Below are 21767 nucleotides of genomic sequence, written 5' to 3'. Positions count from 1 at the left end.
TCAATCATTTGTTCAACAACTACTGAACACTTGCTATGTGCCAGGCACTGGCTAAGATACCTGATGGACAAGGGAGATGTGACCCTGCTCCCGTGGAACGTACAGTCTAACAGGGAGACAGACACTGATTAAGTGCTTACAAGTCTTGACTTGAATGAATTTGGCTGGGCATTTGCCTGTGGCCTAGATGTAACCTTTCCTTCCCTCTGTTCACTCAGAGAAAATGAAACCAAACCTCAAGCTCTTGGCCCACTAGGCAGGTGTGAACCATGGCCCAAAGCTGTCCCACCTGTCTAGTCTTGCAACATGTTTCCTCCTTGGAGAGGGTCCCCACCTCCACCAGGAGGGAGGGATCTTTGCAAAATACCCGAACAGGGATGGGGAGTGTGGTAGAAGGTGGGCGGGTTCGACTTTATTCTGAGGACCAGGGGGAGCCGTTGCAGACCATGTCAGAATGCTCTGCTCTCACCTCTGCTGCTCTCCCACACCCAGGTAATGCTCCACCGACAATGGCCACTTTCCAGTTCCTCAAATGACCATGTTCCTCCCATCACAGGGCATTTGCACATGCATTTCCCACAGCCTGGAAAGGTCTCCCCACCTCTCTTCACTTAGTTCATTCTACTCATCACTCAGGGGCCAGTTCATATGTCAATTCCTCCAGGAAACCTTCCTTGACTCCCCAGGGAAGCTTCAGACCCCCCCAGATATAACATTCTGTATTTTCCCTTCTTGGCATTTATCACAACTTGCATGTTTATATTTGTGATGACTTGCTAAGCATCAGTCATCCCCAGTAGACTGACAGCAGAGCTGGTGTGTTTTGCTGAATATCTTCTTCCCAGCGCTGAGCAGTGAGAGGCTCCATAACCAGGACAATAGCGCCTGCTCTCAACACCTGCCTCTGAAAGGACAAAGCGGGAGGGATGCTCAGGGGTTTGAAGCTCACCCCAAAACTTGAGGTCAGGGAGGGTCATACAACACAGAAGCTAATCTGAGGCTGCAGTGGTGCAGGGAAGACACATGAAGGACTTGAACCAAGGTAGAGGCAGCAGGACAGACCAAGGCGGAGTCCCAAGTCAGTGGGGAAAGTCTGATGGGATGTGGAAGGAGAGAGAAGTGTTAAGAACCACTTGCAGGTTTCCGGCTTGGGAAAGGGAGCGTGATGGGCCCATTCTCGAGTAAGGGGTCACAGACGGTGAGGCCAAACGGCCTATTGCACCCCAACCCCTACTCCCACTCCAGCCCGTCTTCCTCCTGTCAGTGGCCTGGACTGTCCCTGGCACCAGACACAGGCCACGCAGCTCAGCAGCACAAGTCCCTTTTTATTAACCATCCTCCCTGGTCTGAATGTGCAGAAGTAGAAAAGAAACAGTAAAATGCCCTGGCAGAGAGGGCAGGGGAAGGTGCTCCTGAGGTTAGGCCAGATTCCAGCTCATTTTCCCCGTACATGCCCCCAGCCCTCACTGAAATCCAACATTAGGAGGCAGTGCAGCCCTGCTGCTGATAGGCCATCCTCCTGACTGTATCTGGGGTGGGCACTGGCAGGGCCTGGTGCTGTGCAGCAGGCGGAGAGAAAACGGCCACGTGGGTCTGGCCCCCAGGGAACGTGAGGAAAGGCAGGTCACCCAGTCCGGGGGTCTGAGCAGAAGCCTGTTTGGCCCCAGCAAGGCTCTGCTTCTTCTGTCTCACTGTCCTGAGGGCAGGGATCCCTCTCACCCCACGACTGCGTTCAGAGGTTTTAGGCAGGAGGGGCCAGGGAGAACGCTAGGTGTTCCAGGCAGAGGAAGCCTGATTCGGTGCCTAGGCTTGGCCTAAGTGAGTGGCCAAGGTGTTCAAAATATGAAAGGGGAAAATATCCTTCCTCACCCCGCCTGGGGCACAACATAGGTGTGACCTCAGTGTGATCGACAGGCCGCCGAGGCCAGGCCTGGTAGACCTGTGGAGCTGAGGAAGTGGACGAGAGAGGGTTTGGTCCACCCCCACCCCCATACTTATGTGAACAGGAGAGACTGAGCTACATAGAAAAATGGGGTGGTGGCGAAGAGGTGATGGGGGACAGGAGCAGACAAGATCCAGACTGGAAGGGAAACTTGTACGCTGGCGTGACTACACTCAGATGTTGCCTAGTCAGTGGCCACTCAGCTGCCTTTCTTGTCTCCAGGGTACCAGGCTGGGTTGGCAGGGAAGGGGGGACGTGCAGGGCAGGGAGAAGAGAAGCAGCCATTCAAAGTGAAGATGCCAGACAGGTTCACCTTGATCCTCACCAGCGCAGCCTGCATGGGGTTCCCAGATTGCTCCCTCACCCACCCTTATGCCTCTGAAAAGAGGGACCCATCAGGAATCTGAGAGAAAAGCACACTCCCCGCCTTGGGGAAAGTTAAGGGAGGAGTACTCACAGCACCGTGGCACGGGACGGCCCCTGGCCCCTGGCCCCTGGCTCAGAGCTGGGCTGGCACCGTTTGTAAACATTAGACTTGGTGATGTCTGGGGATGGAGGAGCAGAGGGATGCCTGGACCATCAGGTCTGGGTAAGAAGACAGGGTGAGGCCCCAAAAGGCTTGGGAAATGTCAACCAGCCATGGGCAAGAGGGCTCTCAGGCTCACCGCAGGCCCAGGAGGCAGTGGACAAGGCATCCATCTGTCTGCCTCGGCACACCTGTATGATTTCAGTGCTACCTTTGGAACTTGCTGGCTGGGCTGCCGACAGACTGGAGCAGGCACTGAGCCCCGGGGTAATGAGCACAGCCCCTACTCAGGGCAGGCTTCTCTGTGGAGGATGGCAGCCCTTGGTCCACACTCTTTCTCCAGAGGGAAGTCAGGCTGAGTTGTTCCTTCGGAGACCTACCGACTCTCTTCACCCGTGGCTTCCAGGCATGGAGAAATTGAGAGGTGGAAGAGGGGGGAAGGTTCTTCTGTGACACGAGACCTCCTCCTACCATTCATGGCACTGCCAGGATGCGGGGGCAGGAAGGGAGCTGTCCAGGGTTGTGGGGCCTGATTTCACCCCAGAACTGTCCCTGGAAAAAGATGTCCAGATGTCATCCCACCAGTAGAGGGGAATGATGCCGGACTCAGGGTGGTCCTGAAGCTCTACGAGATGGGTTCCAGGGTCCAATGGCAAAGGCCAAGAATTCCCTGGGAGGCACTGGTTATGCCAAGAGATCCACAAAAATGGCGTTGGCTGTGGTCTGGCCGAAGATGAAGGCTCCCAGGGTGACCAAGAGGACTCCGTAACTGACCATCGCCCACCAGCTGTAGAGCAGAGGGTGAGAGAGGGCCTGGTCAGTCGATCCACTTGTGAATTTGCCAACTTCCATATATATATATATATATATATATATCAGTTAATTACTCTAATTACTTATACCACTTTTCCTGTGGGAAGAGCACGTCCTACTTCTCAATGACTTTTATACAACAGTTTATGGGGCTGGGTGCATGATCCCTAGACCATGGGTAAAGAGGCCAAGACCTAATGGGATTAATTGACTGGTCACAGCACACCAAGGGCAGGACCAGAATTAGAATCATGTCTCCTGGGACTTCCCTGGTGGTCCAGTGGCTAAGACTCCGAGCTCCCAATGCAGGGGGCCCGGATTCCATCCCTGATCAGGGAACTAGATCCCACATGCTGCAACTAAGAGTTCGCATGCTGCAACTAAAGACCCCTGCGTGCCACAACTAAAGATCCTGCATGCCACAACTAAAAGATCCCACATGCCATAATGGAAGATCCCATGTGCTGCAACTAAGACCTGGGACAGCCAAATAAATAAATATTAAAAAAAAAAAAAGAATGCATATCTCCTGATGGAAAGATGGTCAGGAAAAAGCAGGTCACACGGAGTGATCCATTTCATTAAAAAAATAAATAAATAAAAAAGGAGACATCTGCAAAGATATGTATCAAAAATAGCTACAGGGTTACAACTGGAATTTTTTTTTCTTTTTTTTTTTTTTTTTCCTTTTTTTGCCCGCCTGGCTTGTGGGATCTTAATTCCCTGACCAGGGATTGAACCCATGCCCTCAGCAGTGACAGCACAGAGTCCTAATCACTGGACTGCCAAGAAATTTCCTGGTTATATCTGGATATTAAAGGTGATTATTACTTTCTTCCTTAGACTTGTCTGTATTTTTAAAGTTTTCTATAATCAATGAGTATTACTTGCACAATATTTTTTTTAAAAAGCATGCAACCTGGTCATAACTTCTCTACCATTCAGAGACATGCACATATTAAAAGAATGCAGTGTTTTGCAAAATGTGGCCTATACACACAATGGATTATTCAGCCTTAAAAAGGCTGCTACAACATAGATGGACCTTGAGGACATTATGCTAAGTGAAAGAAGTCAGGTACAAAAAGATAAATACTGTATAATTCCAGTTACATGAGGTACCTAGAAGAGTCAAATTCACACAAAAAGTAGAATGGTGGCAGCGAGGGGAGAGGGAATGGGGAATTATTGTTTAATGGGTACAGAATTTCAGTTTAGGATGATGAAAAAGTTCTGGAGGTAGAGGGTGGGGATGGTTACACAAAAATATGAGTGAACTTAATATCACTGAACTGAACACTTTAAAATGGTAAAAATGGTTAATTTTTTAAACATGTAGTGTTTTGTATCCATTAGACTAACAAATATTGAAAAGGCTGCTATATACAGTCCTGGCAGGGGTGTGGGGAACAGGGCACTTTCATTCACTGCTTCTGGGACTCTGACTGGTACTGCCTTTTTGGAGGGTAATTTGAACCCGTGTGCCAGAGTAAAAATGAGCGTGCCTTATGATGGAGCAATTTCCTTCTAAGAATCGATGCTACTGAGATCCTCGAACAGCTGTGCCAAGGTGTACATGCAGAAGTGTGTTTACATTCAGGACACATTCAAACAGCAAAATATTCTACGGCCATGGAAAAAGGAAGCAGTAGATCTTCTTGTGTGGACATAGAATGATCTCCAAAATACGTGGTTAAGTGAAAAAAGCAAGTAGCAGAAACCATTTTTGAAAAAACCTAACCAGACACAAAACCCCATGTGTTTGTGTATACACGTGCATAGCTTTGTGTACACAGACACATGTGCACACACAGAAACAGTCTACAAGGGCACAGGCTGTGCTGATCTCATGGAGCTCTCTCAGGAGAAGGGAGCGGTGGGGAGCGGGCTGTGGGGTAAGAGGGACTTCCATTTTTTTCTCTAAAATCCTCAGTAGTTGATGACTACTGAGAACCTGCTGTATAAAAAAATAAAATTAAATTAAAAAATTAAAAACAAATCCTCAGTAGTATTTGAACTGTTACAACTAACATGTTACACATTTTAAAAGAAGTATTTTTTAAAGTTTTTCAAAGTACACAAGTCTCCTGACTCCTATCCATTTAAAGGCCACCCCCCATCCAGTACCTCCCTGAGAGGACCACGGGCTAGGCCCTGCTTTACCTGGCTGGCTTGACTTCCTCCATCTCAGAGAGTTTGGCTTGAATGAGGCACAGCCCTAGAAGAGAAGAGGTGGCCCTGGGAGCTTGGGTGGGCACCCCCCCACCACTACCCAGCAGTCCAGCCTCCCCCTTTGCCAGGAGGCAGTGATGGTGGGTGGAGAAAGGCCTGTGTTTACTCCTCCACACATTCCGCCTCTGTCTCCACTCTGCACCCAGCTGGAGACCTGGCATCTGGTCTCCCAGGAGGAGCCAGCACCTGCCAGGCACCCCTTGGGCTGCATGCAAGCCCCAGAGCTAAAGGGGCAGCACAGGGAGGTGACTCAGTGGTGTCTACATTGCAGGGCCCTTCCCAGTGCACTTCTGAGCAGATGTGTCCCCCTTGCTCCAAGCAAAGTGGCAAGGGATTTCCAGGTGGCCTCCTAGAGAGAAGTAAGCTGGGTACAGGCAGAACTCATGACTGGGCAGATAGGACAGTTGCCCAGGGATCTGGTGGCAGACTGTGTCTGAAACTCAGGTCTCCCGACCCATGTCAGGGTGCCACCACCAGACCCTAATTACCCCGTCATGGGCTGACCCACCCAGATCCCTGATAGTCGGGGAGTAACAGGTACCTGAATGAAGAGTTAAGAGTATAGGCTGTGGACCTAGACAGACTTGGGTTTGAAAAGCTTCTATTAGTCTTTAGCTGAGTTTGTTAACCTCTAGGCAAGCTTGTTACCCTCTCTGATCCTCACACCTCCTCACCAGTGAAATGGAGATGACAACTACGCCTTCTTTGCAGGAGGTAACGTTTAAACACACCAGAGCCTGAAGTGGGTGATCAACAGCCCGGGAGGTGACACGCTCAGGCCAGGAGGCCCTGGGAGAGAGTGCTGCGGGGATGCCAGGGGTCCACACCTGGGAAGACGAAGATGAAGCAGGCGGCCAGCCCTCCAATGACCGAGATGACCTTGCCAATGTCAGGGATGAAGAGCGCCAGCAGCAGGGTAAGCAGGAACCAGACCAGCGTCTGCAGTACTCGCCGCCGTCGCTCCCGCCCCACGTCCTCCTCCACCGGCATCCCCTGGTAGCGCAGCCACAGGCCTTCGACCACCGCCCTGCCCACACAGAGAGCGGCTCAGAGGCGCCGCTGCTAACAGCTCCCCACCTCCAGCCAGGGAGCCAGACCCCCGACTGGGTGGATTGTCGGTAAGACTCTAACCCCTGGGCCTCAGTTTCCTCTTCTTTGAAATGGGCCTAGCAGCACTCTTCTCAGGGTTGCCGTGGGGACTGGACGGGATGGTGAAAGGGAACGGCTTAGTGCCTTGCCTGGCCCAGGACTAGCACACCCCATGGAAACATATACTACTAGTCTCCTGAAAAGGAAGGGTCTGGGGTACCCAGAAAGCAGGGTGTTCAGGAAAGGATCTGGACTAGAGGTTCTCAGAGGACTCAGAGAATGTTCTGGTGACTCTGGGACAAAGGGGACCCCCAAAGACCTGGCTGGGAGTACTTGCAGGGCCATGCGAGGCACTGACTCTTTCCTCTGGGCTTCCAGTTCTCCTTCTATAAAATGGATTCTACACAAGGCCCATGTTCAAAGGGCTTTCAGAGGCCCTGGTGAAAGGGAGCACCCCGGTGGGGTGGAGAGGGGACTCACCGCCCACAGAAGTGCAGGATGGGGTAGGAGGTTAGCACGCTCAGGATGATGAAGGCGCGGGCAATGGCCACAGCCATGTCCTCCGATGGGTAGGACAGGAGCACATCGGGGTCCACAGCAGCTCCAAAGGTCAGGAAGCCACAGATGCCTAAGGGCAGGGACAAGAGGGCTGGGTCCAGGTGACCCTCGGAGGGTTGGGGCCATGGACTGTTCACTGCTGGGTCCAGCAGCAGGTGGGGAGATGACAGAGCAGCTCTGCAGGCTGAGACTGAGGCTCAGAGGGGTGTCGAGGCTGGGATCAGAAGCCTCCCTCCCTGACTTCTCACATCTCCCACCCCCACACCGTCACCTTTCTGATCTTGAACTCACCCAGCAGTTCCTGTCTCAGAGCTTCCGCATTAACGTTCTGTCTGCCCATCTCCTCATCATTCAGGTCTCAGCTCCGTTGTCCCCTCCTCAGAGAATGCTTCCCCACCCAGCCCATCCACAATCATCCCTGCCCCCAGGCACTCCCTCACACCACCCTGTTCTGTGTTCCTCAGAGCACTCCTCTCTCTTGGAACTTTTTTTTTTTACTTGTTTATTGTCTGTCGCCCCAGGAGAACGGGACTCTGCCTATTTGCCACCCTTGTTCCTGGCTGTGTCTTCAGAAACTAGAACAGTGCTGGTCCTGAGAACCATCTGTGGAAGGAATCACAGGGCCATTCTTTGTGGTCTCCCAGCGCTGTTCCCTCACCCAAACCATTTTCTACACAACACCCAGAGCCGGGTGTCCCCGAGCCACGCCCCTGCTGAAACGCTTCCTCTCTGCCTCCCAACAGTCCTCAGGGATCAGGCTGTGTTCCCTGTCTGGCCGTGCTGCCCGCCACCCACCCTCAACTCGCTCCACTCCAGCTATGCAGACCTTCTTCTGTCCCGGCCTCAGGGACTTGATGTTTCTTGGTTCGTCTGTCTGGAATGCTTTTCCCCCAGCTCTTCAGATTCTAGCTCCTTCTCATGATTTGGCCTTCCCCAGTTGCCACCTCCCCAGAGAGGAGCCACCTGTGACCTACCCACCAAAGCCAACCCCACTCATTCCCACTTACAGCTTCCTGCTTCCCTGTTACCATGGCACTCACCACTGTCTGGATTTCCTTACTGATTCCTGACTTGCTCCTGTAAGACTCTCTCTCCGACTAGATTGTCAATTCCATGAGGGCAGGACCGGGTCTATCTACCTCCATGGCATCCCCCACGCTGAGAAAGTTCCTGGGACTTACTAGGCACCCACTGAGAGCTGCTGAATGAATGCATGCATATATTTTTCTCATTTGGGCAGGAGGAGGCCCAGGGTGGCCCAAGTTCCAGCCAGTGCCTACAGAAGTGTTTGACGTGTTGGGAGTGCAGGGCTGTCCCCAGGAAATCCTGGGCCAGACGACTTGGGGACAAAGAGGGAGAGTGGGAGCCCTCTAAGCCCTGCCCTCGGAGGGGAGCACTCACCTGTGCCCATGTAGACAGCGAGGGCTATGACCATGGCGGCCGTCACCACCCCACCCCAGGTCTTCACCTCAGGCCGCCGCATGCTGTTGAAGACGGGAACACTGCTCACGTGGCACTGTCAGGGTGAAGGGCGGGGTCATGGTGGGCAAGTGACCTCACCCCCAAGGATAAGGGGCAAGTCCTGGGGCCCCCACTCCGTCCTTCCTTCCAGGACTCCCCCATCCTGCCTGTAACGTGGATTCCATCCCAGGATGGGGAGTGAGCTAAGGGGACAAAAGGGACCTTGCAACTAGCACCTGAAATCCGAAGCAGATGGTGGGCATGGCATTGAACACAGCTATCCAGGAAGCTGGCCTGCGGACAAACACACAAGATGCTGCTGCCCGGGAGCCCCTCAGAGTCACCAACCGCCACCATGCTCTTACTCTTCATTCAGCCTCCCACGGCCTCCACCAGCCAGCATGCACACATTCAACCCACAGAAGTCTGGGGACTGGGAGAGGACACATCTCCATTTACAGGTCAGTAAACTGAGGCTCTGGAAGGCCCTCCTGGGACCAAAATCCAGAACTTTTGGCTCTTGCACTTGGGCTTTTGCTTCTCTGATTTGTTCCTTTCAAGAAAAAGGAAACTTTTTTTTTTTTTAATTAAGAAAATGGATTCATCCTCACGTGGAAGATACAGATATTACAGATAAGCACATGTTGAAACAGATGTGCAATTCCACCGTGGCAGTTTCCATAACCTGAGGCCTAGTCTCACATTGGCTCATCTGTTGGACATCAGTGGCAAAGTCTCCCTCATCTCTGGCTGTCACTCTTCTCTCCAGCAAAAAGAGATCAGGACCTCTTGCCTCCTTCCTAAAATGACCAATGAGTCAATCCCCAGTGAGCTAATGAGCCTTGGGAAGAGCACCTGTGTGGCTTTTTGATGCCTGACCCAGCACCTCCTGGGGCCCGAGTGGCAGCTTCTACCCCATGTGTCTCCCGGGGGCCCTCACCCACCTGTTCAGGATGTCCGCTGGGGTCATCTCTTTATCAGGCCAGATGTATTTGATGATAACGATGGCAGTGACATACCAGGTGCCCACGACGCTCAGGAAGCTGCCAGGAAGGATAGATTAAGCTTCTTTTCTTCCCACCTATCCCCAGCTGCCTTTTCTCTCATTCCATCCCCAGGGACATCCACCCTTAACTTTAGTGACCACAAGTGTCTAATGAACCAACTGGGAGACTATCCCAAACAAAGACTCAAGAAATGCATGAGACATAAGTTTCAGAGAAACAAGCCACATTTAGGAAGCCAGGAGAGGACCAGACTGACACTTGTGGCCACTGGGAAATGAGGTGGTTCAGCTCCATGGCTCAGAGACCACAGCAGGGGGCTGGGCTTCAAAGCACATCTGCTACTTCAATCAGAGCAGCCCAGACTTGGCAAGAGGTACAAGCAGGGCCTTTGAGAAGTAGGAGATGCTGGAGGGTTGAAGGCACAAATACTGGGAAGTCAACATTAAAGGAAACCTTGGAGACACTGAGTGTGACCCCTTCGATAAAGGATCACAGGAAACAGCTTAGAATCCCACAGCTTTTCAGACTCTGAGCCAGGAAGCTAGTCCCTTCCCTTCATACCAAGCTGCATGGAAAATGCTGCCAGGCTGACAATCCCAAATGATCAAGAGTCCCATCCTCCGTGGGAAAGACAAGGCCCAGGCTAGGAGACGGCCTTCACACATGATCATCATGCATCCCTTCTTTGACAAGGACATGTGGAACTGAATCTCTCACTGATACAAAGAGCCACTGTCTCCCTTGCTGCTGACACAAAAGGAAGGTCTTATGCCGGAACCCCTGCAAGCCCCGGTCTACCCTGCCTTGCCCACTCTTGCTGCCCCAGGAGATGAGGTGGCATGGAGCAGAGGGGTTCCCCTGCAGCCCTTGGGTCTCCAGCTGCCTGTGATCAGAGCTGCTGTCCAGCGCAGGCTGGGGTGGGGCCTCCGAACCTGGCATATTTCTGGAAGCCGATCTCCCTGGGGATGGAAAGGGGCAGGATGAAGAGGAAGGCAGTGAGGCTGATGGTGAACTTGCGGTCTGTGTACCAGGGGCTGCCGCCGGCCCCCTCAGGCTCCTTTGCCATCACAGCTATAACTGCACAGGGAGGAAGGAGGGAACGTGATGCCAGGCTACTGCAGGGTGTGGTCCTCCACCTCTGCTGGGACCTCCATCTGTCTAATGGGCCCAGCAGCCAGGAGGGAGGACTCCCAGATGAATGCCGGGCCCAGGCCAGGCCTTGGGCAGGTGTTCCATGCTCTTTCCCACCCACCGCATGACCCCCAGGGCTGGGGGGGTACTGAGGGGGGACCTCACTCTTGTCCTGCTGGTCCCCGATGATGATGAGGAAGGCGATGCAGGTCCCGAAGGTGTAGGTGGCAATGGCCACCTCACACAGCACGCCTGTCAGCTTGCCACACACAGCCCACACCACCTCCTGGTAGGTCCTCTCATTGCTGGCCTGGGAGCAGTAGGCCAGGATGACGAGGCCACTGATGATGAAAACCAGCATGGCCTGCGGGTAGGGGCATAGCAAGAGGGTGTGGGAAAGGCCTGGCAGCAAAGAGCAGCCTGGTCTTGCTCAGCATTTACTGGCCCGGTGCCCAATGCCCGTCTGGCAAATTAGCCTTATCTTGCAAGGCAATTTTAATGGATTACTAGAGTTGAGATTTTCTTTAAAAACAAGAAGTTTTGAGGAAAATTTCAAACATACACAAAGGTAGACAGAATGGTATAATGGACCCCTATGTACCCATCACTCAAATTCAAAAATCATCAATTTACAGCCAATCTTGTTTCATCTATTCCCTCTCCCACTCTGGATTATTCTGAAGAAAATACGAGCTATCATATCATTTCATCAGTAAATATTTCAGCATGGTTCTAAGGTATGGCCCTGCTTTTTAAATGTAACCATGAAATTATTAAATATGCAGTCGATGTCCAAACTTCCCTGATAGCTGGGAAGGCTTTTGAAGCCTCATCTGAGCTCAAAGGAAAGAATGCTGGAATAGATTAGTAATGTCTGCCATGTGTGATGGAGGGGAGAGTGGTAGCATGTGTCTCCAACTGACCACTCCTGATCCAGAGCCTCCCTTTTGAGGTGAAGAGCCCAGACCCACCACTAGAACTGCACCTTTGCCCACCAGGCCCGCTCACTCACCATCTGCAGCGTGATGCCAGCTGCCACTCCCCCAGCAGTGCTGAAGGCTGCTGGGAAGTTGAGCAGCCCTGCGCCCAGGCAGGCATTGACAACGATGAAGATGGCTCCAAGTGTGGAAGTGGTGCCTCTGCCCAGACCCCCAGGAGGGGCCTCCCCCTCGCTCTTGGGGGCTATGTCCACAGAGGGACTCTGCAGCAGACGGGCACGCTCCCCGGAGTCTGTGCTTAAGCCCCACTCGCCAAGGTCACTGTTGATGCTGACCTGGGCCATGGCCCTGGGAGTCCTGTTCCTGCAGGGTCTGTGGGTTCTGTCTCACGACCACATGCCCTGGGGAGCTGAGGGAACACCTTCAGCTGGAGGGTGCCACCAGCCTGTTTGGGGCTGTTATCCTAGGAGGCCTGTGGGCTCTGGCTCTCCTCAACCTAGATGGGAAAGGCAGATACTACTGTTACCTCAAGAGACACAGAAAGGTGAAACAACTTTCCCAAGATCAGATGGCTGAGATCCAAACCCGGGCGTGCCGCTGTGCAGAACACTGCATTGGGTGCCACAGCATGACGGCAGAGACAGAAATGTGTCAGATGTAATTCCTGCCTGCTTCAGGCCTACAGACCTATCAGGTAAATAAGACATAAACACAGAAGAGAGGGGTACTGATATGTCAGCACTAGAGGCCATGCATCGGGCAGGAGTGTCATGGACATATCTTATCTCATTCATTCCTTATGACAGTGGTCATAAGGTTCAGAGAGATCAGATCACTCATCCAGGGTCACAAAGTAGCAAGTTGCAAAGCAGGATTTAGATCCAGATCTGTCTGGCTTCCTCATTTGTTTCTATACCACAGGGTCGCAAGAACAATCCTCACCCAGAACTGTGGGTATTTCAATTTCTTACAGGCCAGCATACCTCTCTCCAGAGTCTAAATTCTGTGGAGCTTTCAAAGCCCTTCAAAATTTAGGCCAATTCTTACTTTTCTCCCCACATGCCTGACCTAACCACTGCCCATCACAGGGACATCCCCTCCAATGCCCCTAGCACACTGGGGGGTTTAGAATGGCTAGCAAGGCTTCTTGGGTAGTCAGATGCTTGCCATTGCACCTCCTGTGATGGTTGAACAAAGTTGGGAGCCTTAAACTCATTAGAGAGAAAAGGGGGAGTTTGGATGCTCTTAGACATCTGTCACCAAGCCTGCAACCAAGGGACACAGCTCCAGGGGAAATGTCTCCCTGCTGGCTCCAAGTCCAGAAAGATCAGTCAGCTGCCACAGGGCTTCCTCTTGTGCAACCTGCCACCCACCTAGCCAGCAACTCGGCAAAAAATCAAAGCGGTGAGCAGTGGAGGCAGTTTTGGTCTCCCAAGTTTCCAGCGTAGCTCCAGAGAGAGCCCTGCAAAGTTAGCGCTGCTTGAGCGGTGAGACCTTGTCCTCCACCCTGCTCACATCTCAGACACAGAGGTCTCTGCACTGGTCTGAAATCTCTCAGCCCCCCTCCCCTCAAGCTACTCTGCTCCATGGTCCCCAGCTTACCTGCTCTTTCCACCCCTCTGGCTTTGGTGGAGGGACAGCTGCTCTTTACAGCTCCTTCTCCCCAAAGATCTGGGATCTGATTCTTCTCGCTTCCCTCTCTGCCCTCAGTTTCTTCTTTCTCAAACTCTACCTAAAATTTGTTAGCAGAGAAAGAGTCAGCTGTTTCTGTGCGGGCCAGCAGAGTGAAGGGAACTGAGGCGCTCTAACTCACGGAGTGGAGCAGCAGCTCAGTTAGGGAAACAGGCCCACGGAGGGAAAGAAGCTAGACTAATGTCACAGCGGCTCGTCGGCAGAGCCAGAACTAGAACCCTGATGCCCACACGCTCAGGCCAGAGCTGTAACCACTGCAGTAGGCCCCTCGGATCCCAACCGGAGCAGGTTCCCAGGCCAGCCTGGGGCTGGATCCCAGAAATACGACGGGTGCGCTGCATTGGAAGGTGGGCCAGGGCGCACCCAGGGCGGGGGGTGGGGACGATCCTCAGGCCTGAAGCGAGGAGAGTGGGCTGCTGTGAGGTAAACTGGGGACGGGCTCCGGCGCTCGATCCGGGCCTAGGACTGATTAGGTGGAGAGTAGGTGGGGACAGGCCGGGCTAAGGCGCGGCAAGGGCCGGCCGACCGAAGGCGGGTGTGGGGCGGAGGACGCCGGGCTACAGAGCCCTGCAGGGAGTGGGTAGGGCTCTGCCGCGGTGGCGGCCCTGGGGACCCAGGGACCTAACGTTTCCACCTCCACCAACCTGTACCTCCTTTCACTTACCTGCGGTGCTTTGAGCCGGGGCCGGCTGCGGAGACACGTTAGCAGCAGTCACATGACCGCTGGGGCGGACCGCGGGGCATACTGGGAGCTGTAGTTTTCGGCAGGCGTTACTCTTGGACACCAGCTCTCTAATCCTCAACCCAACCGCATTGCGCCAAACCAGCCTCGGCCCCCAGCCCGCCCGTGTTTATCCTGTTACTTTAGTCCTGGCCTCTTGGTCAAGCCGCACCTCCTGCCTCCTAGCAAGAGCATTAGGAGGTTTGGTGTCTTTGCCAGTACGGATGCTGTGGGCCAGAGCTATTTGGCCTCATTATCCTCCTTTGTCTCCCTTCTTACGTTCACACCCAGAGCCAGTGACCCTGGACTTTTTCACTAGGGACGGCGAGGGGTCATTTGTACTTCCTTGAGCTGTGGCTGGCCTGAGGGTTGTTCATGGCTATAACCCTAGGGCCTAGATTCTACAACTGGGGATCTGAGGCATTGGTGTCAGTCACATAAATATTTGTTGAATGAAGGAATGGGTGTCCAGAGCCCTGGCTTCTGTTTGTGACTGTGTGCCACTTGCAGGCTGTCACATAATCTTTGGCATTCCAATGTCTTCATCTATGTTATATCCTCTCCGTGCATCAAAGGTCCTTGCTGGTGAGGTCCTGTGTACTGTTCACCCAGTTTCCCTCAATGGTGACATTTTGCAAAACTATCGTACAATATCACAACCAGGATACTGACATTGACATAATCCACAGATCATGTTCAGATTTCCTCAGTTATATTTAGTCATTTTTTGGTTTGTATTTAGTTCTGTACAACTTAATCATGTGTAGGGTTTACACCACATTCAAGATTCTGAACATTTCCATCACCACAAGGATCCCTCCTGTTACCCTTTTATAACCACACTCACCTCCCTCCAGCAAGGCCCCCCTTCTGTAACTCCTCGCAATCACTAATCTGTTCTCCATTTCTAAAAGTTTGTCATTTCAAAGCATGTTATATAAAAGGAATCATACAGTCTGCAACTTTTTAGGATTGGCTATTTTTACTCAGCAGAAGCATAATTTCCCAGAGACTCATGCCGTGTGTGTGTTTTATTTATTACTGAGTAATAATATGCCAAGGTATCTGCAGTTTGTGCAACTAATCACTTTTGAAGGACATCTGAGCTGTTGCAGGTTTTTAAAAACATAAATAACAGCTTTATTGAGATTTACGAATTTTACCAAAAAATTTATACTTTCAGTGCCCAATACAGTGGTTTTTAGTATATTCAGAGTTTTGCAATCATTGCCACTATCTAATATCAGAACATTGTTATCACTCCCCCCAAAACCGTGTAACCATTAGCAGGCACTCTCCATTCATCCCTCCCCCAGGCCCCTGGCAACCACTAATCTACTTTGTGCTCTGGATGAGCTGTTTTCAAGGTTCATCCATGTTGAAGCATATATTAGTACTTTATTCCTTTTTATTGCCGAGTAATATTACAAGTATGTATGTGTATGGCTATATCACATCTTGTTGATTCATTCATCAGTTGTTTGGACATTTGTGGTCTCCATTTTTTGGCTATTATGAATAATGCCACAATGAATGTTCAGGTACACTTTTTGTGCACACGTTCTCATTTATTTTAGGTATATATGTATAAGAAGAATTGCTGGGTCAAATATTAACTATATGTTTAACCTTTTGAGAAATTGCCAGACTGTTTTATTTTTTTAAATAAATTTATTTATTTTTGGCTGCGTTGGGTCTTGTTGCTATGTGCGGGCTTTCTCCAGTTGCGGTGAACGGGGGCTAGTCTTCGTTGCGGTGCATGGACTTCTCATTGCGGTGGCTTCTCTTGCTGCGGAGCACAGGCTCTAGGTGCGGGCTTCAGTAGTTGTGGCGCATGGGCTTAGTTGTTCCGCAGCATGTGGGATCTTCGCGGACCAGGGCTGGAACCCGTGTCTCCTGCATTGGCAGGCGGATTCTTAACCACTGCGCCACCAGGGAAGCCCTGCCAGACTGTTTTCTAAAGCAACTGCACCATTTTACATTCTGACCAACTGTGTAAGGGTTCTAGTTTCCCCATATCCCTGATAACCCTTGTTATTGTCTGATTATAGCCATCCTAGTGGGTATGAAGTGATTCTCATTGTCGTTTTGAGTTGCATTTCCCTGATGACTCATGTTAGCATCTTTTCATGTGCTTATTGGCCATTAGTATGTTTTCTATGAAGAAGTGTCTATTCAGACCCCCTTTTTATTATCGAGTTGTAAGAGTTCTTTATATATTCTGGATACAAATCCCTTATCAGTTATGTGATTTGCAATACTATTCTCAACATTTTTATAAGATTATCATTTAAAAAAAAAGAAAAAGTTGGTCTTTCAGTTATTAGATATAAATAAACCAGTAATTTCTATTAAAATTGTTTTCCAATCAACTATACTCCAATAAAATTAATTTTAAAATTTTCCACAGGGCTTCCCTGGTGGCGCAGTGGTTGAGAGTTCGCCTGCCAATGCAGGGGATACGGGTTCGTGCCCCAGTCCGGGAGGATCCTGTGTGCCGCGGAGCGGCTGGGCCCATGAGCCATGGCTGCTGAGCCTGTGCATCTGGAGCCTGTGCTCCGCAACGGGAGAGGCCACAGCGGTGAGAGGGACCGCGGAAAAAAAAAAAAAAAAAAAAAAAAAAAAAAAAAATCCACAGCCTACAAGTAAGGAAAAAAGTTTCAAACAAAATTCTCAAGTTGGTTGAGTGAGCTGGACTTTGGCTGTTTAGATGTAAGCCTAAGGCAGTTGTTCTAATAGCACCCAATGGCTGGCCCATGCATCAGCTGTATCTGCACCACCTAGAAAGTTTTGTTTTCCTCATTTAAAAAAATAGATTTGCAAGGCTTACCTGAGACATATTGAGTCAGAGTGCCTAGAGGTAAGGCCAGGGAACTAATAATAATTTAAAAAATCCAGATTTGGGAACTATCCTAACTCAACTGATGGTAAACAAGGCATGACTACTCTTTCTGGGCAGGCAAGCTACCTCCTCCATCAAGTGGAAGAACATCTTAGACCCTAGTAGGAAATGAGGAAAAGGTTGATGGCCAACAGACTGAACTGTGAGGAAAACATCAGGTTCACACCCTACACGACTTTTCAGTGAGGAATAGGACTTGGTCCAGGGTGAGCTGGAAATACATGTGTTTAAAAATAACAAGGTCAGTCGGGTGGTCAAGTTCCTTTTCCAGCTGAGGTCTTGGCATCCAACTTTGAATCATTTTGGCTCCCGACAGGGAGACTTAAAGCAGTTTCTTCTAAGCTAGGCAGTCATGTCCTTTACAGAGCAGCTGACTAATATGTTTACTGTTTTCCCATTTAAGATAGTTTCCCAAAGACATTCGGTGAATCAGTCCATTCACTTGACCTTTTACCACCTTGGTGTATCCATTAGCAATAGGAACACAGAAAGCCAAGAAGGAGTGAGCCCATCATACACTGTGTCTCTCAGAGAGCGAGGAGAAGCAAGGGGGAACGAACAAGTTGAGCCTGCTTTCCCCTCCCAACAATAATCAGAACACTGTGGTTGGGCTCTGGGCCTGACTCCTGCTCCACTCCCTGTCTGCTCAGTAGCTGTCCTATCCTGAATGGCTCCTGGCATTAAGCAGAAGGTGATAGAATTACCTTGGGATGTCTGCTGACAGAGCATATAACTTTATAGTAGAGGCTGCACACTGGCAATCTACTGTTTGCATCTTGCTTGCAAATCATTAAAAAAAAAAAAAAAAAAAAAAATAGTTACCAGCTTTTAAGCATCAATAGACCTCCCATAAAAATCAGGATTTCAGGGCTTCCCTGGTGGCGCAGTGGTTGAGAGTCCACCTGCCGATGCAGGGGACGCGGGTTCGGGCCCCAGTTCGGGAAGATCCCACATGCCGTGGAGCGGCTGGGCCCTTGAGCCGTGGCCGCTGAGCCTGTGCGTCCGGAGCCTGTGCTCTGCAACAGGAGAGGCCACAACAGTGAGAGGCCCACATACCGCAAAAAAAAAAAAAATCAGGATTTCCATTTTACTTGAAAAACTTAAGGCCTGCAACCCTGGGCTTTCATTTTCACAGTGCCTGTCACTTACTTCCCTACTATGCCTCATCTCTGAGGATGCGGGCTGGTCACTGACAATCATCTCATATCCACTTCACATCACTTTTTTACTTTACATGCACTGTTTGTTTATATTACCTACTTGACTCCTCTAGACACCCAAAGTTGCCACCTCCCCTCCCCATCTCCTCATCACTGCCTCTATCCACAGGATCTTTTGAGGCACTCCATTTACTTGTCTACCAAGGTCCAAAGGATTGTACCAACATTTTCAGCGTTGTTGGACTGGACATGAGGAATGACACGACAAAGATGTGGCTTTGGTTTACATTCGAAACAGCTAAAACATCTCTTGGCTTATGGTCATCTGGACACAATTCCAGATTCCAGGGATATATACCCACTCCTAACCTTTCATCCCATTAAAGAAAAAAGATAACATGGTAAATGGCGGTTGGGTCTACAGTAACTTTATTGTAACAGAGAGACCAGGCTGCAATAAGTCTACATGATTAGAGCAAATGGTGGTTATCCTTCCAAAGGGTGAAGTCTGAGCCCAGCTGGCAGCACACAAAAGTTAAAATCAAAGCCCAGAACATCCTCTTTCCCGATTCTACCCTGCATTGCCTGACTCATGATATGAAATGAGTGACTGCACAACCATACTGAACAAAGCTACGAGGTCCAACTGGGCAGAGGCAACATCCCTACAGGAGATAACAGTCATTGAAGGGGATGCTGAAATAAAGTGCAGTTACCTACTCTTCGCTATTCTTTGCCAAGAAAAGCGAGGGTATGGGATGAGCAGTAAATAATGTTCTTCATTCTTCAAATAAGTAAATCCTATGGGATGGGACTGATGGTCAATCAAGGAGTAGAACAGGATGAAAATCTAGGCTAGTTATAGATCTTTGTGCCTAAGGAAAAGAACAGCAGTGAGTAAGGAGAAGAGGAACATTAAAATGCCTGCAAGTACTAAAAAGGAGAGCCTTCTTTCTTTTTTTCTTAAATAAGACGAGAAATTGCATCTTATCTTTGCTGCAGCAGTAGCAGACTCGCTGTAAAATATGATTTCTGTCATACGGTTTGTTGATAAGTTTGCTCAATCATGGGAGGACAAACATGAGGCCGACTGTTAATGTTAGAACTAGGTCTTTTCACAAAGCCTCTAATAGGTGCTATTTTCACGGTGGTTTTACAGAGGAACCCGCAACACCAAAAGGTGCTTCTGTTAAAGCTTCTGAAATATTGCAATGGTGTGATTGACAGGTATTTTTTGGGCTTATATCTTTCTTGTACATGTAAACTCTGTTGGAAAAACTGGAGATAAAAGGATGAGTGAGAGTTTGGTTTACAGCCACAAAGTTCCCAACACCAGCCACAGGTGCCTCCGCCCTATTTCACTGCACATTCTTTTCTGAGAAACACATTCAGTCGCTGAGTTTTAAAGTACTGTGGTTGAAAAAAATGATCCGCTCACCACCATCCACTCTCCCTCTTCCTCCATGTGAATCTCACAATAGCAGAGGCTGAAGACAGGAAGGTTGTCTCTGTTCCCTCTGACCAGGGGAATTACTTGGTGACCTGGTGAATGGCATGAGCAAGGTAGCCCACGTTGCCCGAGGTGACCCCTGCCACAGAGATACGGCCATCCTTTGTCATGTAGATGGAGAACTCCTTGGTCAGCCGCTCCACCTGCAGAGAGAAGAGTGTGTGGGCACTTCCTGGTCAGGGGGGTCTCCCCAGCCCTGGCATGGCACAATTAGCCAACAGTTAGGACAGGAAAATAACAGAAGGTCTGTTTTCTCACTTAAACCCTATTCCCAGAATTTGGTATGCTAGCTTAGAATGAAAGAAGAATAAAAAGCTATTTCAAAGTAGGATGTTGAATTCTGAAGTGTGACCAGGTGAAAAAAATCTTATATATATATATATTCAGCCTTTGTAGAAAAATTGATCCAGAATCCAGCTATGGAACAGCTACTCTTCCTATCAATATTCAGGCTCCTGCTTGTTCTGGAATCTTTCTGAGAAGCAGCAGTGTTTATAAAAATGATCAAAACAAGCTCTGTTTTTTAGAAGTTTGCAACCTCATAGAGGATACAGACAGGTAAACGACCAACAAAGAATAAAACGAAATGAAAGCTTCATATTTCTTTTACCTATGAATGAAGCTTCAAAATGACTGTTTTTAGAGTAATCCTAAATGGGTAGGTGACCTGAGGAATTTTGGTTTGCAAGGACTGACCAACTGGTCTGCTGCAGAGAAATCGGAGTCCACTCACCTGTTCAGGCTTTAGGCCTGTGAAACAAAACATGCCAATCTGGTCAACGATGTGCTGCCAGTTGTGGGAGGAGCCCTCCTTCTTGAGGTTGGAGACCAGCTGAGTCCGCATGCTAATGATGCGGTCGGCCATGCCCTTTACTTCTTGTAACCTGGAAAAAAACCCCAAGATGGAGCTCAATTCTGGCCAAGCGCTAACAGATAAGCCAGTTCCCGGCGTTTTTACCTCCCTTGAGTACTGCTCTAGCGTGCCTCAATTCTGTTTTTGACCGAGTCCTGTGCCGTCACTGGTCTCGGAAGAAAGCTATTTTACAGCATCCTGCTTTCTATCAGAACACCATTTTGATCAGGCAACTAAAATAGCTGACGTAATTGAGTTATTAAGAAAAATGAATGCAGAGTGCCTTTCTATTTACTAGATGGATACTGCCCAATTCATGAATTATTTAATAAAGCCAATTAGATGTTCAATTTAAAAAAAAAGAAGAATGAATGACTAAATCACTCTAAAACATAGGAGGACTAAGGCTCTCCATCCCTTACTCAAGGGGCAAAAGCTGCAAATTAAACAGTAAAATATAACCTTATTCTTTAACATGGATGGAAGAAACATTGCTGCCTTCACAATTAAAGGCAGTGTGCTGTGAACCTACCATGTGCCCAGCCATGTGCTAGGTGCTGAGGAGAAAGGGAGGACTGAGACCCGGCCCCTCCCTTTAAAAGCTTACCATTGTGGCTGGGAGCAAACCTGCAAACAACTGACTATGGAACAAGGTGGGATGAGAATAGACAGAACTGTGCTGTGTTAAGAGAGGCCCTGAGAAGAGAGGGTGAATTCTATCTGGGGGAGCACAGAAGGCAGTCCTCTGACTGTGCATGCTCGCTGGATTCAGGACACAGTCTTCCCCTTCCTCAGAATCTACCCTTTCATTCATTCTGTTCCTATGGAGCTATGGGAAATTCTTGTTGGCTCTCACTAACTAGATGACTGTAAATAATTTATCTCATTGTTCTTACGTGTTCACTTTTCAAACCATTTCTCCACCATGATGTCATGCAGAGGTAGAACAGAGGTTACATACTGCCAACGAAAGGCCAAATAAGAGTCTTCATCATGTCTTATTTGACCCAGTTAAACATTCTTAGATTTGGTACATGCACATAAAGACGTGGATTTGTAGCCTCTCTTGAAAAACAAGAAGCTGGCAACACTGCACCAGCCTTGTGATTACCGGCTGGAGCCCCCAGCCCCACTAAGGATGGCATATGATTTTAAATTTCCTGTAGTCCTATCCATCCAGCTTCATTCACTTTGAGGCCTGGGCCCTAAAGGCACTGAGTACATGACCATGG

General features: G+C 49.7%; 2 protein-coding genes across 3 annotated transcripts in view; both read right to left on the bottom strand.

Annotated features, from left to right (window-relative positions):
- Positions 1-1305: 1305 nt before the first annotated feature.
- SLC38A7 (solute carrier family 38 member 7) lies at positions 1306-14091 on the bottom strand. Of its 2 annotated transcripts, XM_024750568.1 has the most exons (12): positions 14054-14091; positions 13300-13429; positions 11772-12193; positions 10925-11123; positions 10561-10705; positions 9566-9664; positions 8858-8915; positions 8562-8676; positions 7083-7230; positions 6341-6540; positions 5445-5499; positions 1306-3255 (listed from the first exon to the last, which is right to left on the bottom strand). In XM_024750568.1, exons 3-12 carry the CDS (start codon positions 12039-12041, stop codon positions 3153-3155), a joined length of 1392 nt encoding a protein of 463 aa, XP_024606336.1. In that variant the 5' UTR covers positions 12042-12193; positions 13300-13429; positions 14054-14091; the 3' UTR covers positions 1306-3152. The 2 variants fall into 2 exon arrangements, with proteins under 2 accessions (XP_024606336.1, XP_024606335.1); XM_024750567.1 differs by having other exon boundaries at positions 3011-3255; positions 10561-11123.
- A 4487-nt stretch (positions 14092-18578) lies between these two features.
- GOT2 (glutamic-oxaloacetic transaminase 2) overlaps positions 18579-21767 on the bottom strand; it is an 18414-nt gene continuing 15225 nt past the window's right edge. Inside the window, exons 9-10 of the mRNA XM_024750576.1 lie at positions 20416-20566; positions 18579-19825 (exon numbers count right to left, since the gene is read on the bottom strand). Coding sequence (XP_024606344.1) covers positions 19703-19825; positions 20416-20566 — 274 coding nt within the window. The 3' untranslated portion in view covers positions 18579-19702. The remainder of the gene's footprint in view (positions 19826-20415; positions 20567-21767) is intronic.

This window comes from Neophocaena asiaeorientalis, unplaced genomic scaffold (assembly GCF_003031525.2).
Source record: "Neophocaena asiaeorientalis asiaeorientalis breed wild unplaced genomic scaffold, Neophocaena_asiaeorientalis_V1.1 scaffold1337, whole genome shotgun sequence".
Classification (NCBI taxonomy): domain Eukaryota; kingdom Metazoa; phylum Chordata; class Mammalia; order Artiodactyla; family Phocoenidae; genus Neophocaena; species Neophocaena asiaeorientalis.
Note: the sequence above shows the minus strand (reverse complement) of the source record. Positions and strands in the feature narration are given on the sequence as shown.